Source organism: Pyrus communis, chromosome 13 (genome assembly GCF_963583255.1).
Source record: "Pyrus communis chromosome 13, drPyrComm1.1, whole genome shotgun sequence".
Lineage (NCBI taxonomy): Eukaryota > Viridiplantae > Streptophyta > Magnoliopsida > Rosales > Rosaceae > Pyrus > Pyrus communis.
The window spans coordinates 15,421,746-15,446,879 of record NC_084815.1 but is presented as its reverse complement, the minus strand read 5'-3'; the positions used below and the strand labels follow the sequence as shown (position 1 = coordinate 15,446,879).

Below are 25,134 nucleotides of genomic sequence, written 5' to 3'. Positions count from 1 at the left end.
AAGCAACACATGTTCATGCCAAGGTATCATGGGCAGGTTGAAGCAACCAACAAGACGATTCTCGATTGCCTTAAGAAATCCCGCTCCAACAAGAAGGGAAAATGGCCAGACGAACTTCCTGGATGTTTATGGGCATATCGCACAACCAAACAACGAGCAACCGGTGAGACTCTTATCTCTTTGGCATTTGGTTTAGAAGGAATCATTCCTCCTAATGTCATCGTGCCAAGTATTGGCACTTTACTGCCAACCATAGAGTAGAACAGAAAGGAGATGACCTCAAACTTAGAATTGGCAGAGGAGAAATGCTAGAAGGTCATTACCCACATTGCAGCCTACCAGCAGCAGCTTATCTCCAGTTACAACAAAAGGGCCAAGATTAGGCAGTTCCAGCCCGGAGATCTAGTCCTAACAAAAGCCTTCATTACTTTCTGCAAAGAAAGCTCCAAAAAGATGGATCCCATATGGAAAGGTTCATACAAGATCAACAGAGTTGACGGCAAGGTTAATTACACCTTCGCCACCATGAACGACAAAGAGATCAAAAAGCAGTGAAACACCTGCAATATGAGGAAGTACCATGCGTGACCTCCCATTACATGAAAGCCCAAAGACTCAAGCAACTTGACAGGCACCACCTCGCAAGTCGATGACTATCCAGTTGTTAAGTAGTTCCTACCTTACAACTAAGTTTTGTTCGTTTCAATCATTTTTCAATGAGGAATTCAGAAGTAATTTGCAACTTGGCTTGGCTCCATGCTTACAACAACTAATCACTCTTACACTTCAAAAGAAGACTGTGCATTTCTTAGGGACTTATCGCAGAATTACATCCCTTGGGGACTAACCATGCTTTTTAATGCGAGAAGGTAAACCAATTCCCTAACACCTACATGGGTTTGTTCTCTGATGCGGGAGGATAAGCTATATAGTTCGAATATCCAGACGTGGATGAGTCGGGCTGCCCTGGTATAACTAGGTATACGATGGCTTGCCTCAAGATTCTTACTGAAGGATTTTGGGTCTCTTGGCCTAATCTGTAAGGAACCATGCCTCAAAGATGGAAGAGGCACATTATGCAGTACACCTTATGGACTGTTACCTTGGAACCCTAAACCTGCTACCGAGTGCACCAAGGTAGCCTATGGTTTCCAGAAGACTGCCTACGAAGCTCTATCTACTGTCGACATGCTACGCAGTCAATAATCTACATATCTGCCAAGCGCTGAATGATCATTTAGATATACTCTAATTCCTAAAGTGTTGTGGTACTTGCAACACAACCCACGTAATTGGTTACATAAAGAGCAATGAGTTCTTTTGGACCATTGCTTACGAAATTCCATACAACTGTGTACTTTTAATATGAAAAGTTAGCGAATTTCATGACCCAAAAATCTTTAGTATGTTGTGATGCAGGCTACATAGCTCAAAGGATTAAAGAAAGCCAAGGTTAACAGCCAAGTGGTCACGCGAACTCATCTACTTCTGTAAGTAAGGTGTCCAACTGTCGAGCCTATGGCTAACAACTTTGTAAAAGTTTTACAGCAACAACTACGACTGCATAGGCTACGCTGGCCTGTTTGCTTATAGAAAAGTAGCACGTCTGCCACTGGTCTAAAGGTTAAAGGTAGGGTGTAAACAAAAGAAGCGAAGACAAAGAAAAGTGAAGGAAACAAGCTTATGAAATTTTCTGGAAAAATTGATAAACAAATAGGAAAGGCTGAAGGAGTTCAAATAAAGCAAAAGAAATAAGGGAAACAAAGAAAATCCTAAAGGCTACTTAGAAGACTACCCTTCAGCCGTTTAGACATCCCACGACTACTCGGCTGCCACATCTTCAGCAGCCACGACGTGCTTAACAGTGGCATCATCGAGTGCTTCACCCTTGGCTGCCTTAGCCTAGGCACCAACTTCTCCTACTACTTCACCAATTGAAGCCTTAAAAGTAAAGGCAAACAAGTCTTCCGAAAAAATAAGAAGGTCTTGAAGTTTTTCACAGCAAACTTAAAGTCAGACGACCTACCAAAGAGATGATATGCATAACTTAGCTTGTAAAAATCGGCCTGACTTTGAACAAGCAAGCCTCAAGCCCAACTTTCTCACATTTCAATTGCTCGTTCTCCTCAAGTAGACCAATATGGACACGCTGCAGCTCATCCACTTCCTTCTTCAGACTTTCGTTGATCTTCAGTGTACCCTGGAGTTCCAACACTTGGGGTTCAAACCTATCAATGATCTTCTTGAAATGGATCACTTGATTATAAGCAGTAATCGACTCTTCATCCTTTGTGTAAGTAGTCCAACAAAGCTCAGAAACAGCATGTTCAAGATCTTGAATTGAGGTATGTAACATCCATCATCATGCTCTGCACTTTCATACTTAACTTGGATCGATTCAAGCCTAGTCTTCAAGTTAAAGATTTTTTGGCGAGTGGTCTTAAGTTGTAAAGAAGTGGGGGAAAGATATTAAACCCTTTCCAAGCATCGAGATCAAACTCTAACCTCTTAATTTTCTTGGCAGAGGAATAAGCTTCAGTTGCTATAGTTCTTACCACTTCCTTGACAACCTTGGTATCCTCTTGATCAATGAGCATAGACTCCATTGCCAAAATCGCTGTTTTCTGTATCATAGCAAGCATATTAGTCCTTCTATATTTAGTTGTATGCTTTACAAAGGAACTTAGGCAAACAACCCATCTAACACCATCGATAAGCTTGGCACACACATCCATGTCTTTAAGCAGATCTGGTTTTAAAAGTGCACAAATCTCAGCAGCCTCCCCAAAAACAGGCTTAGTGGATTTCTCACAACTGCCCAAGTGAGTAGTCCTCTCTTTCTCAGCAGGCGAATTAGTCTCAGCAGCAAGGGGAGAAAGCCTTGGTGCAACTTTAGAAGCAGAGTCCACCTTATCACTATTCTTAGTAGCAAGCCTCTCTAAAGGTGAACTAGACTTTGCTCATAAAGGATGTCTTGGCATAAATTTTGGTACTAGAGGCACGGCAGAACCTCTACACTGAGCAATCTTATCAGCAATCGTACTAGCCACCTTTGGCATGGCAGGCATCACTGGCTCGTATCTAGCAGCCCTATTTTTCTTCCCCTTGGAAGAAGCTAAGTCAATCACAAGCCTATCGGCAACAGGAAAACCTTCACGAGCAGCAGAGGAAGTCTTTGATTTTTTTCTCAGTTGGCATCTCTTAAGCAGGCGGGGAAGATCTCTTCTTTCCATCTTAATTCATAGCAGGCTCCACGACAGTGATCAAACGAGCTAATGCCTTCGCCTTAATTCTCTTTATCTCCTATCTCGGGGGCAGCCCACTTTTCTCCCAGTGAAGAGAACTAAGCAACCAACACCATTCACGGTACTCAGCAGGGATACCTCAAGCAACATGTAGCTTCTTCATATCTAAAGAAGTTTTGGAATTTAAGCCGAATTTTGAGTATACATAAATAGAGGAGGACAATCAACAAATCAGAGAACAGCTCAACAAAGGCATAAAGCAGCCTAGAGACTAAGCAGCCCCGACCTGATCGGCGTCCATACCTATTTCCGACTGGTTTTCACCCATTTTTCCGGTGAATTACATCAAACAACCACTTAGGAACCCCTCCACGACCTTTCCTCTTCCTATTACATCCAAAAAATATAGGGATTTGGACTTTAAATTAGGAGTAACCGCATGGTGGGGTGCGGCGGGTGTGGGTTCGAATCGACTAAATCTGAAGCAAACTACATCCATCTCCACCACCATTAGACTTCACTTGAGGTCTACAAAGCCCAAACAATGGTAGGGGCGACGGAGCACCGGAGATAAGGTTTTGAGGCCACCCATTTATGGGGTTTTCCGGTGGGTTCGAGGCAAATTGGAGCCTTTTCAGGCCAAATTGGACTTGGCCACAGGTATAAATTTTCGCTCTACTCTTTGATATCTTCATTTCTGTAATTTTTGAGAATTTTTAGAAATTATGGAATTTTCTGGTGAGTTGGGGCGGCCAACCACCACCCGCGGCGGCGCATGGTTAGGGAGTCGAGATTGTGTTTTTATGCAAATTTCGTTATTCTAATTATGCTTTTGAGATCTCACTGTTGTGGGTTGAATGTTAATACGATTGTGGTATATGTTGGATTAAATGAATATATTCGGGTTTGAATTTTGGAACTGTGAATTATGAATGGCTTGATCCTTGTTTAGTGTACGTAAACAGTCTAACGAGACGTTCGATGCAGCCATAAAATAAGTGAGATTAAATGATCAAGAATTAATATTTAGATGGAATTTTGACCTAAGAGAAGAAAATGGTTCTAAATTGGAAGTGAAATTGTAGGTTTTGGTAAATGAATAATGTTTATGATTTACACTTGGGAGGAAGGAAATTATTTGGAGAATGATGAGTAATGATAGTGAAATTCAATTTTAATTTAAAGATATGTTTTGATATTTAAGAAAATATGGATAGCTTGAAAGAATTTTAATTATTGACTTATGGAATGTGATTATTGAAAATAAATATTTCAGGGCCGGGGCGTGACACAAGCCCTAGGCTTACGCCGCCAACCTTTGGCCCAAGCCGAGCCGTCACGACAACAGTGTCGTGGCCTTTCCAAGCCATCTTTTCACACATACTCAACCCTCATCGAGCCAAATTTCAAGCCCTGAAGCTCCCAAAAATTACGAAGACAAGAAAAAATTAATTTTTTCTTACCTTGGTGCATTGTGAATACGAAGAAAGCAACAAAAGACGATCTTTGCATGGACAAGTATGGAAGATTGCTAGGTGAAGGGAACAAATATCCTCTAGCTTTTTCTCTCTTGTAGGGTAGAATAAATTGCTCTTTGAAGTTGATTTAATCATCTACTTAAGGTAGACTTAAATAAACTTTGGAAGTGATTTATTTCTTTTTCCTAGAATGATCTAATTTCTAATTAATGTGGGAATCTACATCAAAATAGGAAACAATCTTATGTTTCCTAAAGAAAGGGAAGATCTCTACACCTATTGTCCTTTCCTGTGGGTAGCCCAATAGGTGTGGGGGTATTTGTTATGCAAAAAATAATCAAGAAAATTATGGAGGTGACACGTGTACTTTTGGGTGAAAAGGACCAAATTACACTCGAGGCACACCAGGATTCCCCCAAGCATGCAACGGACAATAACGACTCAATCAAGGAAGAGTCAAAGGTGAAAAAAATGGTATTTATTCAAATCCCTTTCATCACTCCTCATCAAATCCTCACTCAAAAGGTAACTCCCAATTTTCCTATTCAATTTAAGATTAATTGCCAAGTTAATTGGAAGATATAATTTCACATAATATCTTGCAATTATACTCACAATTTGACCATATGTGGCCAGCCCCTATTCTCCAAATAGGGCCGGTCACTCCCCTATAAATAGCCATGTTTTCCTATTAAAGCTAAGTCATTCTCTACCATAAATTCCTAAACACTTTCTCTTTCAAATTCTCACTTTAACATCAGAGATTCTTCGGCCAAAGCCCCCCTTGCAATTTCATCGAGGGTGCGTGAGACTTTTGGCCTTAATCTTAGGTGTTATTATTTTGCAAGTGTGTTTTCGTCAAAGGAGAAGACGGCTGAAATTTGCATCCACAGTGACTATAATTCTTGGTAGGTGGCCTTCAGTTATGCCTTGAGGTAATTTGCACAATTGTAGTAGTGACCTCACTATATCTTATGATGTGTGTGTATTCATTTAAGGAAACGAGATATTCCTATGCTCTGGTCGTCTGAGTGGCAAACACCCAAAGAGAACCGTGTATGAGCCCCTGGGCAAGGTAGAGAGAAATGAAATGATCATTCGAGCCCAAGTTTGAGCTTCGAAGTTAGTAGGTCAAAGTCATGTAACTTTTGCATAAATAAAAATGGATAGGCCTCGTAGCAGGCCATATTTTTATTTATGGCCGCCCATGCCTTTAAGTTAAATCTTTTTGTTAGTCAGACAGAAAAAAAACCAAGTTGCGAGCAAAACATTAATTTCACGTTAGCCAAGTTTACGATTACTTGATTAACTTAAAAAAATGGAGTGACATCGGCACAAAATAAAAGCGATGATGCGAAGTTGCACACTTGCAAGTTTAGAAAAACAATGAGATATTTTGTAAATATCTATCACAGGGGACATAAGCCCTCTTTTAAAGGGCAAAGTAGATGTTTATCAGCTTTTTTCGGGGAACTCATCAAACGTTTTGGGTACGATTTGAAGCATTCATAGGGATTTACAAACCAGTAAATTTCGTAAAATGTTGTTGTTTACTACTCCATGTATTAATACTACTAAGTCAAGAATTCATTGATATGTGTTTTTTATTTTTTGTAAGAGATGGGCAAAGTAACGCTATATATAACAAATTTGGTTTGACCTTAAGCCTTCAACATAATCGGTCTAGATATAAGCACGATATCAACAGAAAATACATGAGCATAAGTGGAATTACAAAGTTACAGACCTTACTTCTCATAGGAGTTGAACTTAATCACTTGCAAATAATTCCTACATTGATATGATTTCAAATAATATATATGAATTCACGTGATAAAAGATATAATCACATTGATGCAGCACCACTTGAATACCCCACACTTGAAAAAAATCTCCCATGCTACTAGCTTTATTCCCTTTGTTACAGTGAAGACTTGAAAACTTCCATTGACGAATGATAAAAAAAAAGGAGCATAATTGGTGGATCACATGGGAAATGTGAAAGTGTAATCGACAACCACCCTCAAGAAGCTTCAAAAGTCACACAATTGTCCTTTTGTTAGCCAAAAACAAAGTCATATTCGTGTTTAATACCCCATTTGGCTTCTTAGACCATTTGCAAAGGTGAGGGTTTAGCTTAAATTTAAGCTTTAAAACCCGTCAAGCCATTTCTAATCATTGGGCTAGAATAAGTCTTGGGGAGAAAAAAATAATTTTGGACCAAATTTCCTCCAAAATTTAAGCCAAGATAGTGGGCGGGCCCCAACTATGCGCCCAAGATATGGCTTAATAAATTTTGACTTAAATTGTTAAGCTTTATTATGCACCATTGCACATGGTCTTAAGTGGTATCTTGGTTCCCCTTTAGGATAAATTGTAGGTATGCATTTCAGCAGTCTTCCATGTGATATTATTAACTCGTTTTGAAGTGTTTTTAAAATAACTGAAAGTGTTTTTGGTGAAAATGTTTTAGAAACCAATACTCAGTAAAAAAAATCAAGTGGATCATAAAAAAGCACTTGAAGTGCTTTCTGCAAGAAGCACCAGAAGCACATACATGGTGCTTCTTCCAAAAAATAGTTTAAGTGGCTTTGAAATCCAAAATCAATTTTATCAAAAGTGTTTTCAGTAATTCTAAAAACATTTCCAAATGAGGCAGATGCTTTTTGCCAACCTCAAATCTCAATAGTATAAAGCACACACGATCATTTGAAGATGCTTTTCATCGTATAAACGTCTTAATTTGAATAATATTCTACTTTCATCATTTGAAGATCATTTCTAGAAAAAAAATTAATCGATTTGGAGCACGTAGCCATTCATTTGAGTTAAACATGTTAATAATTAGTCATGAAGATATTACTTATAATCATAATCATCGATTTATTTTGTATTTATGAATTGCTAGTCGTCTCCAAATTAAAATAAACTTTTTATAGGCATAATTTTTAAATAATGATAAGGAATCTAAACATTTCAATTACTACAAGATAAAATTATAACACATCCTCAAAGTAGGAATGAAACCAAATACGATCCTATACGCATTGAACATATTTTAAACAAAATTTATCATAATCTACACAAAATAATATCTTAATTTATTCTAACTTTAGTTAGTGGGAAAAAAAAAAAGAAAAAAGGAAAATGGTTTTAGAATTAGGAACTATTGCAAAACAAGTGGCACACATGAATGCCAATCACACTAATCATTGACGTTGCCTTTGCCCCAATTGCGGTTATAACTTTAAACTTTCGGTTGGTAGTTAAAGGCATCTTATCGTTTAACACTTGTAAACTATGGATGTGATTTAAATAATAATAAAATAAAAACTTTGGATGTGATGTGTCCATTAGAGTAAATTGAAGCTAGAAAGCCAAGCAGAAGCTGCAGAACATATCTTTCCAAAGTTTTTATTAATTTCTTTATTTTTAATCCTTGGATCAAATTTTCGGATCACTTGATGTCTGAACTTTAGAAGAAAAGATCTGGAGAAATCTATTTCCATCTTTCCCGTCACACAACTGCGACCAGAGTATATCTTTTTCGTTATTGAGGAATTTTGAATTGCCATAGGAACACATCTTGTTCGTCAAACAACTGTCGGAACACAATACGCGTATGGAGAAATGTCCTCAACTTTCCAACAGATACTAACAACATTCTCATCTTAAATCTAATGCTAGATTTATGAAAATTTTGCAAGAGCAAATATTGACGCAGAAAAAGAAAATAAAAGAACTGAAGAACTACTGGGTCTGATCATTTCAAGTTTAACCAAACAGAAAAGAGAAAACACCAACTGAATTGGGTATGTACATTTTCTCTTTTCAATTAGAGATTCTGTACTCAAATAAACAAAAATTAACACCAAAAATGAAGGGGGAAAATGAAAACAGAGTAGATAAGCAATGTATATACTTCAGCACAACCTTATAGACTGAAGCCATTAGGCTATTAGCTATATACTCCTACGAAAGGGAACGCTTCTAGTAACTATACTAATCCACTTTCCAAGATCGGAAAAAAAGAAAACCATCTTCCAATTCTTCATGGCTCCTTGAGCAATATGACGCCAGTGAAAGAGAATTTGTGACTGGTGAGTGCCCAGGTATTATTACATGATGGGCGCTGAGGGTTTACCGCCTTGGTCCAACACCTCAAGCACCTCAGTCCTGCTCCTCACCACCCTATGAAACAACTCTCTGATTTGCATCTGCAAAGGCACCAAACCCTCCTCCATCCTCCTACAGCTCTCCACCAGCTCTGCCACCTGCGCGGCCACCTCCTCCAGCTTCTCTGCCTCTGCGGGGAACTGAAACGAGTCCGAAAATTCAATCAAAGACTGCCCCAATTTCTCCATCCTCTGCATCTCCTCAAGCAAACCAGCGGACCCCTTCTTCTCTTTCTTCTTCCACTCCTCGGCGATCTTCTCCTGAATCCCGATCATGGACTGCGGCCAAGACAAGTTCCTTGGAACCGGAAGGTGAGTCATCAACCCGGTCCTCTCTTGACACGGAATTGCCGCCACCAACATCCACATCACAAACACCATAATCGTGCTCATTATATAAACTGGCTGAGCCAATCCGGAGGCCTCATTGCCTTTCGGCGCCACCAAATTGCTCGACATCGCTTGAATTTGCTTTGCGGCGGACCAGCCTTTAGACATACCCCACGACAAGGCCCGAAAATGCCCGACAGCTCGGTCTTTACTCGGGGCGGAAACGCCCTGTCTGCGGCCGAAAGACCAGGTTCTCTCTGTGGCTTTGTTTCCACCTCCTTCCTTGTCCTCCACCGCCATCCCTGTCACCAGCGAATGCAACGCCCTCTTAGCCCTCCGAACCTGGCCATCCCCAAGCGGCCTCTGTTCCAAAGCAGAGACTGCAATCTCGGCCAGCTTCTGAAAATGCCTGACCGACTCGATCCCGTGGGAGACCGCGTTGCAAATGTCCAGAGCTTTGACAACGCGGTCCAAGAACTCAGGGACAAGCCGGTCGAGTGGTGCCTTGGAAATCTGTGATGGGTCCCGACCCATCAGCAGAACGGCCTTGAACTCGGCCTCGCAGCAAAGGAAGACGTCGAGGAGCTTCCGGACCCAAGCGATGGATAAAATTGGGTCGGACGGGCAGTCCTCCGGCGGAGATAGGAGGTCGGAGAAGCGATCCGCCACGTGCTTCTGGAAGTGTTCGAGGTCTTCGAGCTCCTGTTCGTGGTTTCCGTCCATGGAAACCACCTGGTTTCGTCGGATGCTGATTCGGTTCAGAAACGAACCCTGATTATCTGTTGCGCCCATTTTCTGGATTTTCGATTTTGTTTGCTTTTTCTGAGATTGAAGAGTTAGAAGAAGAGAGAAATGGGAAGCAGGTGGAGAGAGAGAGAGAAAGCGAAGGAGGAGAGAGAGAGGAGTAGTGTCGAAAGATAAGGGGAGTCGGGTGGTTTTTGGCAGTTACATACGCTGCGAAATAAATGGGGTCATGGATTGTCCCCCGACGAGACCGTTTCTCGTTCCTTTTTGTGGAAGCTGACTGGGGATTTTGTTCCAAGTTTAGCCTTCATCTTCCCTCTTAATTGCAAGCCCAATGCAAAACAATAATGTTTCAAATATGATCAGTTGGGGTAGCTGCATTTGGTTGAAAGAGATATGAGGTTTTGCCTCATACGCATGCGACGACAATCTTATATAAATATATATATATATATAGGGGGTTTGATATTACGTTATGATTCTTTGTAGTGTGAATTATTATGCATAGATTAACGATCCACTGTAAAAGTTTCTATATTAATATCGTATGTTGTAGAAGAAAAAACAAGGTGAAGCAACATTAACAATACATGATTACATGAATATAATATATATATATATATGTATATAGTAATTAGTAAATACGTAATTTGCACCAAATATAGATAAAGAGGAAACATAACGTAAATTATTCGTGTTGGAAAAGAAGGAAGGAAAACTTAATCATATGACAAATCAACTATAACAAAAAGATAGGTTTACAACGTCTGGAAGCCAGACTTGTGGCCAGGGGAGGCTGAAATGTCTCTATGAGTCTTCCGACCCTCGGAATGGGTGGATAACCATGACTTACCACCAGTTGTCCCACTTTTTTTTTTTAAAAAAAGAAAGATATGTTTACAACACGCTTCATATTTTCAAAGTGTACAAATTATAGATTCTTAACATGTTCTTGTAATTGTACTCTTTTCATGCTTTTGAGGTGTTATTTATAGTGGTGAGTTCAGTAGGATTACCGTGACAAAACTTTCATACCAAATGTTTGATATTAAAAATTTAGTACTATTATCATACCAAATTTTTAATATGCCTTAAAATTCAATTGGCATGGTATGATAATGGTAATGGTATGCCTTAAAATTAATTAGGTTTGTTTCATTTTTGTTGTTAAGCAAGTAGCCCATGTTGGAATCAAGTTTGTGCTCCACTGTGTGTAGAGGAGATGTGCACAAACTCGACTACCTGTAAAAGCACAAACGATCGTAACACAACCTTGGTACCAGTGGGGTACCGACCAAAGGTCATTCGACAGTTAAGTTAGTAATATATGAGGCTCAAGCAGTGGGCAAGTGAATAAAGTATGTGATAATTACATTATTAGAGATGAAGCGTAGGTTTGTGTAGTTATATTATTCGGGGGAATGACCTTTGGGATACATAATGTGTACTAAATGGGAGAATCCTTAAAGAATATCTAGAGATAAATATTGCTTCATTTTAGGAGTGTGATTACTTGGACCACATGTGAATCCCTATATTGTAGGAATCTCTAAGAATATAGGAAACTTATCTGATCACCAATCGGATCAAGTTTTTGTATCTTGCAAAACAAGATTTGTAAATCTCAGTGAACACAGGAATAGTGGTATCACGGGTCTATTTGAGCAGCTTAATCCGACCAAAGATGTTGAGTCTATGATCGTACTTCTGAGGTATTTGTATCCCAATGCGTCTTACTCCAAACCTAGAAAATCATGGTCCCACAATTGCCCCTAACTATGTATCTGAAATGGTTGTTTCGTGATAGAGAATTTATCACACACGCAAACGGGTTAAATACGCCTATATTACTTGCAAGAATGACAAGGTTGTTGTAGTATAAACGGTTCTCACAAGGTCGTTCTCCATAGGGATTATTAAATAATTCGAAACAAACCAAATTCTAATTAATTATTGTAAAGCAGAAAGTTGAGATGATTGGTTTTATAACCTACTTGAATTAAAACGAATTTAATTAATAAAAATAATTTAATTTGCAATATTAAAGATGAAGGGGAAAGAAAAATGTTTTGGAAAAATCAAATTAAGAAAGCACTAGGGTTCCACCATCACCTAGCAATCCTATGTATTTTTACCAATTACTTATGATCTACACATGCCACTTTGAAGGTTAGGTTTTTGTAGTATATATTCTACTTGGAACCTCCAACATAGAACGTATATCTAACATGCAACCCGTCCGGACATTTGGATCAAATCTGAACATGAGAGACTCATTATGCTTTATGAAAACACTTTGAAAAACCATGCAGCCCTTAAGACGTGGTGTTCATCTTAAGTGAAATTACAATTATTAATCACAAGAAACCAACGTCAATTTAAGGGAACCTTCCGACCAAAACTACATCAAATTACTTTTCTAAGGATCCTAATGATGATTAGGCATTAAGACAATTAGATAGTTTTAATCACGGTGATCAATAATTGAAAGTACGCATACAATCAATCACAAACAATTAAATAAAAATTACATATTCATGCTAAGGCTTAAGGCTTCGCCCTAGCAAAACGAATTAGTTACACATATTCATAATTGAAATCATAGAAAATATTATTAAGAAAATGATTGAAAACACCTTAAAGTAGAAAATCTCCAAGAACCCTAGCAATTACTCTCTGTCTCCAAAGTTGCATAAAATAAAGCATATCTCAAACTAGGGCTGACTAAAACCTTAAATATCTCCCTCAAAGCCAGCCGCACAAACCCTAGGAACCAAGTCTCTTATTTCCACTAGGAAGCTAACTAATAATAAAATATATTAAAACATAAAGTCCTAATTAAACTAGGAGAAACTGCACAGAAACTGTCCAGCCACGTTTTAGTCTCGAATCTCCTCCAAATCCGGCCCAAGATAGCTTGTTTTAAAGATAAGAACGTTTAGGCCACGAACCCATCCGAGGTCATCTTGGGCTCCAAAAACGTCATTCAAGCCCAAAACGTCATTATTCCAGCACTGCTCATGGCTCCTTTATTTTATTGCCCGAAAATCATCGCTTAGTAGAAAAATTTGATATTTTGATACGATCAAGCCAAGTGACTCACGATCGTCCTCCAACTAGAATTACTCCAAAATTCGTCCATTTGACCATGTTTTGCTCCAGAAGAAGTTGAAAGTCCTATATTAGAAATACAATTCAAAGTATCAAAATTCTTCTAAAATATTAAACAAAGTATACTAAGAATAGGGTAAAATATATAATATGAAATTAACTCATCATTTCGCTTAAGGATGGATAGTTATCCAAAGACCATGACTTTCAAAGTAAATCATAATACATACCGTTTGATGTTCTTTTTCTACTTGGCGAACCTGCCTTGTAATCCTTGCAAAATAAACGAGACGTTCCAAATTCAGGCATGCAACCTCAAAACTTGTGGCAAAAAGACAACAATGATGGGGTGTTTTAGTTGCATATGCGCACAAACGAGGAATTGTTGTTTACATTTTCAAATGATTCCGACTGTCGAATTCGCAGATCTGGAGACAAGACGATCCAGATTTAACAATAAATGACTTCGAAATATCTTTTATAAATATCTTCACACTTCTGAACCCAAACTTTCCAACCAAAATAATAGCCTCATCGAGTGTCTTTCTGCCCCAACAACCAATTATGATTCGCACTATGGTCCTCCGATGATTAGAATACATAGCGAGGATAATGGTGGGATGTTTTTCTGCCATCGCCAAAATCTATCGAATGATTACAAGGTCTGGTGGGTGTTAACCTTCATGAATTGAAGTATATATATCTGTCTATATTTCTTCTATAATATGCAAGAACTAGAGAGAGAGATTAGAGAGAGATTAGAGAAGAGGAGAAGATATTATTTCTGTAAAGTATTCTTACACACTAAGTAATCCAACAATATTGCCTTATATAGGCAGTTACACATCTAGTTACTAATGAACCAAAACACCAAGATTGTGACAAGTGTCACAATCATGAACCATTGACTATATATTCTAACATCCCCCCGCAAGCTCATGCTGTGATGAACTGAGCATGAGATTGAGACAATGAGTTCTAAACAGAGGACCACTTAACCCTTTGGTCAAGATATCAGCAAACTGTTCTTGAGAGGAAACAAACTGCACTGCCAATTGTTTCGTGGCCACCCTTTCGCGGACAAAATGGACATCGATTTCAATATGCTTAGTCTTCTGGTGTTGGACAGGATTAAAGGACAGAGCAATAGCCGACAAGTTATCACAGAAAAGAACAGGTGGTATGGTCACTGGAATACGCAGAAAGACAAACAGTTGCTTAATCCAATCCAATTCTGCAGAAGTAGAAGACAGAGCTCTATATTCTGCCTCAGTCGATGAACGAGACACAGTTTGCTGTTTCTTAGAAGACCAGGATATGGGATTAGATCCTAAAAATACAACCAACCCTGTAGTGGACCGTCTGTCATTGGGATCTCCTGCCCAATCTGCGTCACTAAAGGCCTTGAGGTGAAGATCTCCGCGAGCATAGGTTACTCCCACATTCATAGTACCTTTTAAATACCTGAGAATACGTTTGACAGCAGTATAATGAGTGACCATAGGGTGCTGCATAAACTGGCAAACCTGATGCACTGAAAAGGCAATGTCAGGCCTGGTGAAAGTAAGATATTGTAATGCTCCCACAATGCTCCTATAAGTACCAGGATTGGAATAAGGATCACCATCATCCTTAAGAAGTCGACTATAGGGAAGGCAGGGTGTATCACATGCCTTGGCATCAAGCATTTCAGTCTTTTATAACAAATCATGAATGTATTTAGTTTGGGACAGAAACAAGCCACTGGGAGTCTTTGAGATTTGAATGCCTAAGAAAAAATGTAACTGCCCCAGATCTTTGATATCAAATTCAGTAGTAAGAGCACTGATAACCTGTGGAATTGAAGTTGTAGCACTCCCAGTGATGATGATATCATCCACATAAAGCAACTGAATCACAACATTATTCTCAACATATTTGACAAACAGTGAAGAATCGGCATATGTATTGACAAATCCCAGCTGAGGCAAGAACTTTGTAAAGCGATCATTCCAGGCCCTAGGAGCTTGCTTCAAGCCATAGAGGGATTTATGAAGTTTACACACTAAATGAGACTGAATTGGATCCTGAAAACCAGGTGGTTGGGCCATATAAACTTCTTCTTCCAACACCCCATGCAAAAATGCATTTTTAACATCCAATTGTCTAAGATCCCATCCAAAATGTGCAGCAAGAGCAAGGACTAACCTCACAGTAGTAGGCTTAACCACAGGACTAAAAGTCTCACCATAATCCAATCCCGGTTCTTGACTAAAGCCTTTAGCCACCAAACGGGCTTTATGACGAGCAATAGAACCATCAGAGTGTCGTTTGATTTTGAATATCCACTTGCAGGCAACCAGATTTTTAGTAGATGGCAAAGAGACCAAAGTCCAAGTACCCTGAGCCTGGAGAGCAGCCAGTTCTTCTTGCATAGCTTTGAACCAGATAGGATTTTTAAGAGCTGACTTATAAGAACTGGGTTCAATGAGAGACAAATCAATCTCTGCACAAGGTTGAGCAGATGCAAGGAAAGCTTTCTTCTTAGAAATACCATTTTTGCTCCGAGTTTGCATTGGATGTAAATTAATGGGAGGAAGATCCAAAACAGCTTGCAAAGAATCATGATGAAACTCAGTGTTCTCAGTACTCAGTAAAGGACTTGGATCAGGAACCACAGGGAGCTGAGAAGAAGATGCAGGTGCACTAGTAATGGACTGATGATTAAGGAAAGAATTTGCAGATGATGGGGAGGGAGACACAATAACATTGTTTGTATTAACCACTGCCATGGGAAGGAAAGATGAAGTGGGAAATGAGGAAATAGGTTGAGGAATAGGGACTTGGGACAGTAAAGCTGCATATGGGAACTGTTGTTCATCAAAAATAACATGCCTAGAAATATAAATCCGTTTCTTAAGCATATCATAACATATATAGCCCTTATACTTAGAAGCATAACCAAGGAAAACACACCTGGTGGTTTTGGGTTGCAGTTTGGTGCTGGTGAATGGTTTTAACAAGGGAAAACAGGCACAACCAAAAATTCTAAGATGGGATAATAAAGGAACACTACCAGATAAGAGTTCAAATGGGGACCTGTTTTGAAGAACAACAGTAGGCATCCTATTGATCAGATAGATAGCAGTTTGACATGCATAAGACCAAAATTGATGGGGCAATTTAGCAGTTTGCAACAAAGTCCCAGTGGTTTCGATAAGATGTCTATGTTTACGTTCAGCTAGCCCTTTTTGCTCAGGTGTGTATGGACAGGACTTATGATGAACAATACCTTTGTCTGACAGAAAAGATTGAAGCCTATGACTCATATACTCTCCCCCACCATCACTTTGTAAAATCTTAATCGAAGTAGAGAATTGATTAAGTATAAAAGAATAGAATGCAACAAAGGTAGAGTACAAATCAGACTTGTTTATTAATGGAAACAGCCAACAATGGCGACTATATTCATCAATGAAGATTACATAATATTTGTAACCATCAACAGAAACACACGGTGCAGGACCCCACAAGTCACTATGTACAATTTGAAAAAGTTGAACAGACTTATTGACATGAGCTGGAAAGGGTAATTTGCTAAATTTTCCTTCAAGACAATGATGACACAAAGCAGATGACTTAGAAGGTGTAACAGGGACATTAGCTTTGTGTAACATAAGAGAAGCAACATGATTTGTTGGGTGTCCTAACCTATGATGCCAAATCTGAGATTTAACAAGTTGTCCCAGAAAAGCTGTCGCAGACAGAGAACTTTGTGAAGAACCAGAGTTGAAATGGGAAAGGGAATGAAGAGGATAGAGTCCATTACTACATAGCCCTTTGTAGATTATCCTCCCTGTGGCCTTGTCCTGAATCCAAAAACACAAGGCATCAAAGATTAGCCAACAATTATTATCAAGACATATTTTATGTACTGACAATAAATTGTGTGTTAGCTTGGGAACATATAACACAGAATTTAATTGGATTGGTTTAACTGGAGTATGAATAATAGAATTCCCAACATGGGAGACTTGTAAACCTTCACCATTGGTAGTTTGTATGGTCTCACTGGTAGGATAAGGTGAAGCCAAGGATAAGTTGTTCATGTCAGCAGTCATGTGATTGGTGGCGCCAGAATCAGTCAACCAAACTTGGGGAGGTGCTGATGGAGAAGCTGGTTGAGATGTAGAAGGGAACACAGTGTGCATAGCATGCATTGGAGATTGCTGGAACTGATGTGGTTGTGCAGAAGCTGGTTGATATGAATACTGAGAAGGAGACAGTATGGGAGCAGATGGAACCCCATTGGGATGTGACCAACCAGGAGGGCCAATGTAGTTAGGTCATTTATCATTGAAGAAACAAAACCAGGTCACATGATTCATTTTGCCACAGATTTGACAGCCAAGCCTTTCGGAAGTCTTTGCACCACAGAATGGAGCAGTGTGACCATGAATGTTACATAACTGACAAATGGGAAGCATAGAGGTAGAAGAAGACCCCACTGAAGGAAGTGGAGAGGAACCAAGAATTCCTGATGTAGAAGTAGGTGCCTGAGTAGAGTATACTGATCTAGGATTGAAGAATCTGTGTCCTTGATACTTTCCTTTACCCTTATATTTATTCCCATTGTAAACTTTGTAACCACCAGAGGTAAATGAGGATGGACCATGAGTATGACCAAATGTCTGTGAGGATGACACATTTTTAGGCTGAGAATTAGCCACCATAGCAGTCATAAGAGAAGTATTCGAATGATTCTCAACAATGATTTCTTCAGCAAGTAACTGTGCCCTAAAGTCTTTTAGGGTAATGACACTTTCACGACCTCGAATCACACAGCGAAAGGTATTGTATTCAGAAGGCAAGCCATTAAGAGCAAGTATGACAATATCCTCATCTTGAAAGAACACCCCAGCAGCTGACAAATAATCCCTAGCTTCTTTAATTCGTTGCAGGTAAACTGAAATGGAATCAGACCCCTTTTTGATTGTCTGCAAATTCGACTTCATCTGAAAGATACTGGTTTTGGAGACAGTGGAGAATTGTTCCTTTAAACGAGTCCAAAGATCTCTCGAACTTTGACTCCCAATAGCACAGGACATAGCCACAGGGGATAAAGTTGTAGTAATCAATTGCATTATAGCCCTATCATGCATTCTCCAAATCAAAACAGCATCATTCTCAGTAGACATAGAAGAATTAATACCAGATTCACCAGTTTGTGAGGGACAGGAGTTCGAGCCGTCCACAAATCCCATAAGCCCATTGCTTTCCAGTAAGAGTTGCATCTGAAAATGCCAATTAAGATAATTGGAGTCATCAAGCTTGACGTTAACAGAGATCGAAATCGACGAAATAAGGTTCGTAACCGGAGATTGAAGTAACTGTAGCTGAGACGCAGTCACCATGATTCACACTAGATTGCAGATTCTTGAAACACAATCCCAATGTCAGTCAGAAATTTTCACAAACACGTAATGTGCAAAGATCACAGACGACAAATCAAACCAGAAACTGATCCAGAAACTAAACCAGTAATCAATCTCAATGAATAAGCACCAAGAAAACCCTAAAGCAAAACAGAGAAGATGAGTCCGAGCAGAAAAAGAAACTGAGAACGCCAAAGATGAAGAAGCGGAAGCAGAAGCAAGGAGGATCGAAGATCACGCGGTAGCAACAATGGCGAGTGATACCATGTTAACCTTCATGAATTGAAGTATATATATCTGTCTATATTTCTTCTATAATATGCAAGAACTAGAGAGAGAGAGATTAGAGAGAGATTAGAGAAGAGGAGAAGATATTATTTCTGTAAAGTATTCTTACACACTAAGTAATCCAACAATATTGCCTTATATAGGCAGTTACACATCTAGTTACTAATGAACCAAAACACCAAGATTGTGACAAGTGTCACAATCATGAACCATTGACTATATATTCTAACAGTGGGAAGCTGACCAAGATATTCACCCCTGGTACCTAAATTTGGCCCTGAAGTTTCCCATTTCTGAAGAAGATATTAGTACGCTTCAATCTATCTCTAAGCAATCTCACTCCCGCTTTGTACCGTATTATCACCTCCTTCGAGTTGCTGAACAAATGGTTAAGGCAAACCTTGGACTTCAAGAATTCCGTATGTTTTACATTATGAGGAGGAGCTCAGGTACCCATTACTTCTTCCAGTCCAGGTAGTCTTTTGTGGAGGGCCTACATCACGGATTTACCTAAACACGATAAGGACTAGCACGAGGATATCTTGGTGGAAGCCAAAGGCTGGGAAGGCAACATCTCTAGAGTTCGAGTTTGGAGCATGTTCGTGGGCTAAGCTTGAGCTATTATCTCTCCCAGGTAATTAGTTTGTTCAGTTTGAACTGCAAACTAGATTCAACACGTACGTTATGTTATCCAGATTGTTAATGTTAAGTATGGAGGAAAAGAATTTGCAATAATCCTCAATTTTCATTAGAGAAATGCAAATTCCACGTATATACTTGTGTAATGGCAGTTTGGAGATTTACTTGCAAACGAAGGGTACGAAGAAGGTTGAGTGATGTAAGCACGTAGAGGAAATAAGAACTAGGAGAAGCGATACGGAGATGTACGCGGTTCGATCGTTGTTCTGTGACAAATAGACAGTCATGGTTTGGTCCGAATAAAAAAGGAAAAAGTAAATGCCTTGACCGGGTCTTGCTTTCCCTCCCTCTCTGTCTCTGCTTTGGCTTTTAGACAAGCGATCCCTTTGCGATTCCCTACGGCGCTTCAGCACGATCCACATCTGCTCCCTCCTTTGCTTTCGTCACCTTTTATTTTGCCTCGATATCTAGATTTATTTGGATTTGTTTAGTATGGTTTTTGCTGGTTTTGCTTTATAATTGTAGGTTTCCCATAATATTTTTGATGATTAATTATTGAATTAATATGTTGATAAAAAATGTATACCAACAAATTTTTATTAAAATATTCTACATCCACCGTATATTTAAGAATAGAAGAGTTTAAATATCTTAACTCCATTCTAACTAACATCGAAATTTTTTGTGATAAAACTTCACACTCATCGAAATGTGCAAGTGGTAATTAATGGTGTTGTTGATAGTGGGCATTTGACCCCGTCTCTATGATAATTTTACATGGTATCAAAAGAACTAGGGAGAGGGATCATAACCCACGTGATGGGTGGGTCCCCTTGGCCACCTACATGTAGGGTGAGTCTCCTTGATAATATATGGATCTCCCACGTGTGACCTACTAATTAGGTCACACATTGTATCTCTGAGAAAATAAGAGTTTAAATATCTCAACTCCACGACACACCGAGGCCTTTTATGTAAAACCCCACACTTGTTAGACTATGTAGATGATAATTAACAAGTTGAGGACATTATCAGCGTTGTTGGAAGTGGATCTTTGACCCATCTCTCTAATAATTCTAAGTTTTATGGTATTGTTCATGACTCATAATGACATAGTGGAATATACTCGACGACACATAGGATTTTCTTCTACTTTTCTTATCAACTTTGTATAAAAGTGACAATTCCAACAAGCCTAAACCCAACATAAAAGTAGCTTTGGTTTGACATAAAATTATCAAGAATTACCTTATAAATCCTAGTTGTAGATATCATTTGGAGTTTCGTGGCCCTCATAATATTTTTATATAATCTTTCATTTTCTTTGGGGCTTATGTCCCGTTGCCAAAAGGAAACATGTCAAGAAATAAACGCATTTTAAAGTAGCTCGACCATTGTGGATAGCTCGGTGGACCGGGGAGGTTTTCAATCCAATTGCCTCCCCTCCTTGCTCTAGCCTATGCGGGTGATTGGGCTGAGGGGGGGCCCGAGTGAGAGGGCGGGCTCGAATCGCAAGCCCGAGTGCCTTAAGGCAAGTTGATACAAGGCTGATATCAGGATCATATCATCCATATTATAAAATTAATAAAAAATGTAAAAAAATTTAAAAAATGTAAACAATTAATAAAAAAATCCGAAAAAAAATTTAAAATTAAAAAAAAAATTAATTTTTCTATAAATATCTTATCATTATCTTCCACATTACACCACAATTTTATATTTTCTCAAATACTTTGGGTTGTAATTTCTTATTTAATGAAATGTAGTACAACGAGACTGATTAAAAATCATATCCGAAATTTGAAATAAGATTACTTTTTATTATTTTATAAAATAAAAAATACTAATATTTTATTACATATTACCGTGGCTATTCAGCTTAACGGTGGAGATGCAAAAGATAATTACTGTTCATTAAAGGTAGTTAATGTTCACTAGAAGGGATTCACTAGGCAGTTGCCCTAGGGGACCTTTCCTACATTGGAGCTGCTCTTATAGGGCACCACGTTTGAAAGTAAGAGAGAGAGAGAGAGAGAGAGAGAGAGAGAGAGAGAGAGAGAGAGAGAGAGGCGGCCTCCTCATTGCCATAGATTTATTCAAGTCAATTATCTTGGATAAAAGAGATTAGGATAAGGGGTTGCCCTTTCTCCATCATGACGATATTTGATGTGAATGACAATGAATCGTTAATTGTGGCGTAAAATGAGAAATAAGAGTAATGTTATTCATATCATGTTTTTATATCATATTTTTATACCACCTTAGGTGACATTTGATGTGTACAGCCACATCATTTGAAAAATTTGCAAAACCCAAGGAAATGAAGGGGAAAGACTCCTCGTATATCACAATCATCATTTAATTAACTAGTTTTTCTTAATTATTAGTTTATTAAATAATGAACTAAATTTAAAAATCTGATTAATTCAAATGGTGTGATTGTTCATATCAGATGTCACTTAAGATGATAGGAAAATGTGGTACAAAAACATGGTATGCATATCATTACTTTGAGAAATAAAGTTAAGAAAACCAATGTGGGTGATTAACAAATTAAATAATAAAACCTAAAGGACTTGGGTTTAGGATTTAGGGTTAAGGGTTAAAATTCCCATCACATGCCACTCTATTATGGTTTGGTGTTCTTTTTCTTCATTAATAAGTGAGAGTTTTTAGGTTTGAATCTCGAGAGTAGTGAGTTCATATTCAATCTACTCCCCCAAATCCCATAGAAGCCATGTTTAGCCAAATTAGGTAACTTTTAGCACGATTTTAAAAGACACTTTTAAGTGGTAGATTTGATGGGATTTGTAGAATCAAAATGAACTTTTGAGGATTGTGATGGATTTCTTTTGTGAATTTTGATATATTTTCAGAGACTTATCATTTATCCAAATAAATATCATATGTTTTTCTCTTTTTCTCATAAAAAAAAAACTAATAATTAAACGTCAAAACCATCCTCGCGTCTCATCAGCAAGAGAAGAAAAATTGCAGAAAAAGAGAGACTGCACTTGCTGATGAAATTGCAGAAAAGAGACTGCATAAGAGAAGGAAGTTGCAGAATAGCCATTAGGTTTTGCTGTGTATTGATGTTTGAATTATGTACACTCTAGTTGACTTTGTATTTAGCTGGAGACGTTGATTAAAGAAGAAGACGAAGAACCAGAGGATGCCATGGCAGAAGAAAAAAAATGGAATTATCTTGAACTGTGTTGGTAACTCGCGAGTGTGTGGTTCTGTCTGTATATTATCATACGAATACCTTCGATAAGGATTACAAATATAGCAGATTATATACGTGAGTTTAATAGAGTGCATGATAAACATAAATACTGAACAATATTATCAAGGAGAGTTTGAACTACACTACGACTTATCAACTTCAGAGGTTAATCTGCACTGGGACTTCTTCACAGCAGCAGTGGAACAGACTTCACACAACCTTAATTAGCTTATCACGACTGACCAAAGGCAATTAGCCATGATTTGATGGTGACAGAGAGGATTGGCGGAGTGCAATACGGTCTAATGCTAATTGATAGAGGTTTTTACCATATGCAAAAATAGGGATAAAAATACTTAAAAATACTTGTAAGAGTACAAGGTAATCGTAGTATAGCATCTCAAGTAAAGTCGTTTTCTGCAGGGATTGTTTGAATAATTTGTATTTAAACTAATTCTTAATTAACTATTTAAAACAAGGTTTCGAAAAAGTTGATTTTATGACCTAGAATATTAAAAACGAATTTTAAATTAAATCAATTAAAGAAACCAATTTAAAAGGGAACAATCTTAGAAAATAGTGATAAAATGACATTAGGGTTCCGCCGTCCCCTTAACAATCTTATATAGTTTTATTAATTACTTGTGAATTACACATGCAACTTTGAAGGTTAGTTTTCCTTATGCATATTCTACGTGTGGCATTCAAGTTAGAATGTATATCAAACATGCAATATGTTTGTGGCATTCAGATCAAATATAAACATGCATGACTCATTACGCTTTGTGAAAACCTTTTAAAAAACCATGCAACCTCTAAGATGTGGCATTCGCCTTAGGTGAACTTACAACTATCAATCACAAGAAGCAATACTCAATCCTCCGGTGGCATTCCGACCGAATTGCATCTGATTACTTATCTAAACATCCTAATGGTAGCTAAGCATTAAGATATAGAGACAGTTTAAATATAGTGATTAATAATTCAAAGTATGCATGCATAATATCATAAGCAATTAAACAAAGACTACATATTCATGCTAAAGCTCAAGCCATCGCCCTAGCAAATGGAAATTAGTTACAAAGACCCATAAAACAAAAGGAATTTTACTCAAAATAGAATAAGGATAGAAAACACCTTGAAACACAAATCGTCAAAGTCTAGCTAAGTTCTCCAAATTGATGCATGCTCCCCTTTTCTAATGGCTAAATAGCCTTTTTTATACTACTATAAAATAAAATCCTACTTAGAAAATGTCTTCTTAAAACTAGGAAACATAATAGAATAAGATACCTAGGAAATAAAAGGTTTCCTATTTAAACTAAAATTCGGACTTCTTAGAAAATCAGATTTTTGACTAACCAAATCAACTCTGATTTGGTATTTTAAAGCTTGAGACGTCTCTAACAAAGCCTCAAAAGGAATCTTCCTCAAAATATGTCATCTTGACCTCTAAAATATTCAAAATGTCTAGAAACGTCAATTTGGGAAAGCTACGCACTGGGCCTTTATTTCATCGCCACGGTCAAACAGCTTGGTATAAAATCTAGAATTTTGACACAATCATCTTGAAAGACTCAAGAACATCCTTCAATTAGAATCACTCCAAAATTCATCCATTCGATCACGTTTTTCTCTGGAAGAAGTCGAATGTCCTACATTGAAATTACATAATAAAGTATCAAAATTCTACCAAAATAACCAATAAACTATAATTAAGAATAGGGTAAAATATATGGTATAATATTGCCTCATCAAATACCCCCAAACTTAGCTTTTTGCTTGTCCTCAAGCAAAACAAAACTAGAAAACAAAAACAAAAGCTAACAAACTAAAAACTCAAACAAAACTTAACTAAGACAATTTTTCACTTTCAAGTTGCAATCCATAGAAAACTTTAAAATTTAGAACATCTTTTTAAAAGTTCCAACCAATCCCACCACAGAGTCTAAGCCATTTAGAATCAATTAGAAAAGAATTCACAAACTTCTTTCGGTGTAAAGTGAACCAACATAATTAAGGAGACTCGACTAAAACTCTTACCACTCGTCTTCTTTATTTAATACTTTACACATATTAACATCACATACTTTTTTTCTTTCCTTTTTATTTTATTTTATATTTTTTTTAATTTCTTTTTTAGTAAGATCGATGGTCATGCAATGCCAGTTTCCTTAAGCTTTCTATCCAACCCATGTAGCGAGTTTTAGGTTAGTGACTCCCAAACCATAAGGCTTTAGGGCACTAGGTGTAGAACACCCCTAAGAACTTACTAACTCGAGCTGAAAAATGCTACAAAACCAACTAACTACGCTGCCCCATGCCAAAACTGTACCGTTTGACGTGAGAATCACTGTTAATCAAGCAGAACTGGCTCGATTACTAAGTAAAGCCTTGGGTGGAACAATTATTACTTTATTTGTAACACATACTAAACTTTACTTTACTAAGAACAAAAATTAAAATGCACTTAGACTACAAGTA

The 25,134-nt window shown here is 38.0% G+C and overlaps 1 protein-coding gene across 1 annotated transcript; it reads right to left on the bottom strand.

Moving 5' to 3' along the window:
* Nucleotides 1-8,481: 8,481 nt before the first annotated feature.
* LOC137714005 (protein ROH1A) lies at nt 8,482-10,328 on the bottom strand. The gene has a single exon (XM_068453363.1). The coding sequence runs from the start codon at nt 10,018-10,020 to the stop codon at nt 8,842-8,844; it is 1,179 nt and encodes a 392-aa protein (XP_068309464.1). The 5' UTR covers nt 10,021-10,328; the 3' UTR covers nt 8,482-8,841.
* Nucleotides 10,329-25,134: the final 14,806 nt, after the last annotated feature.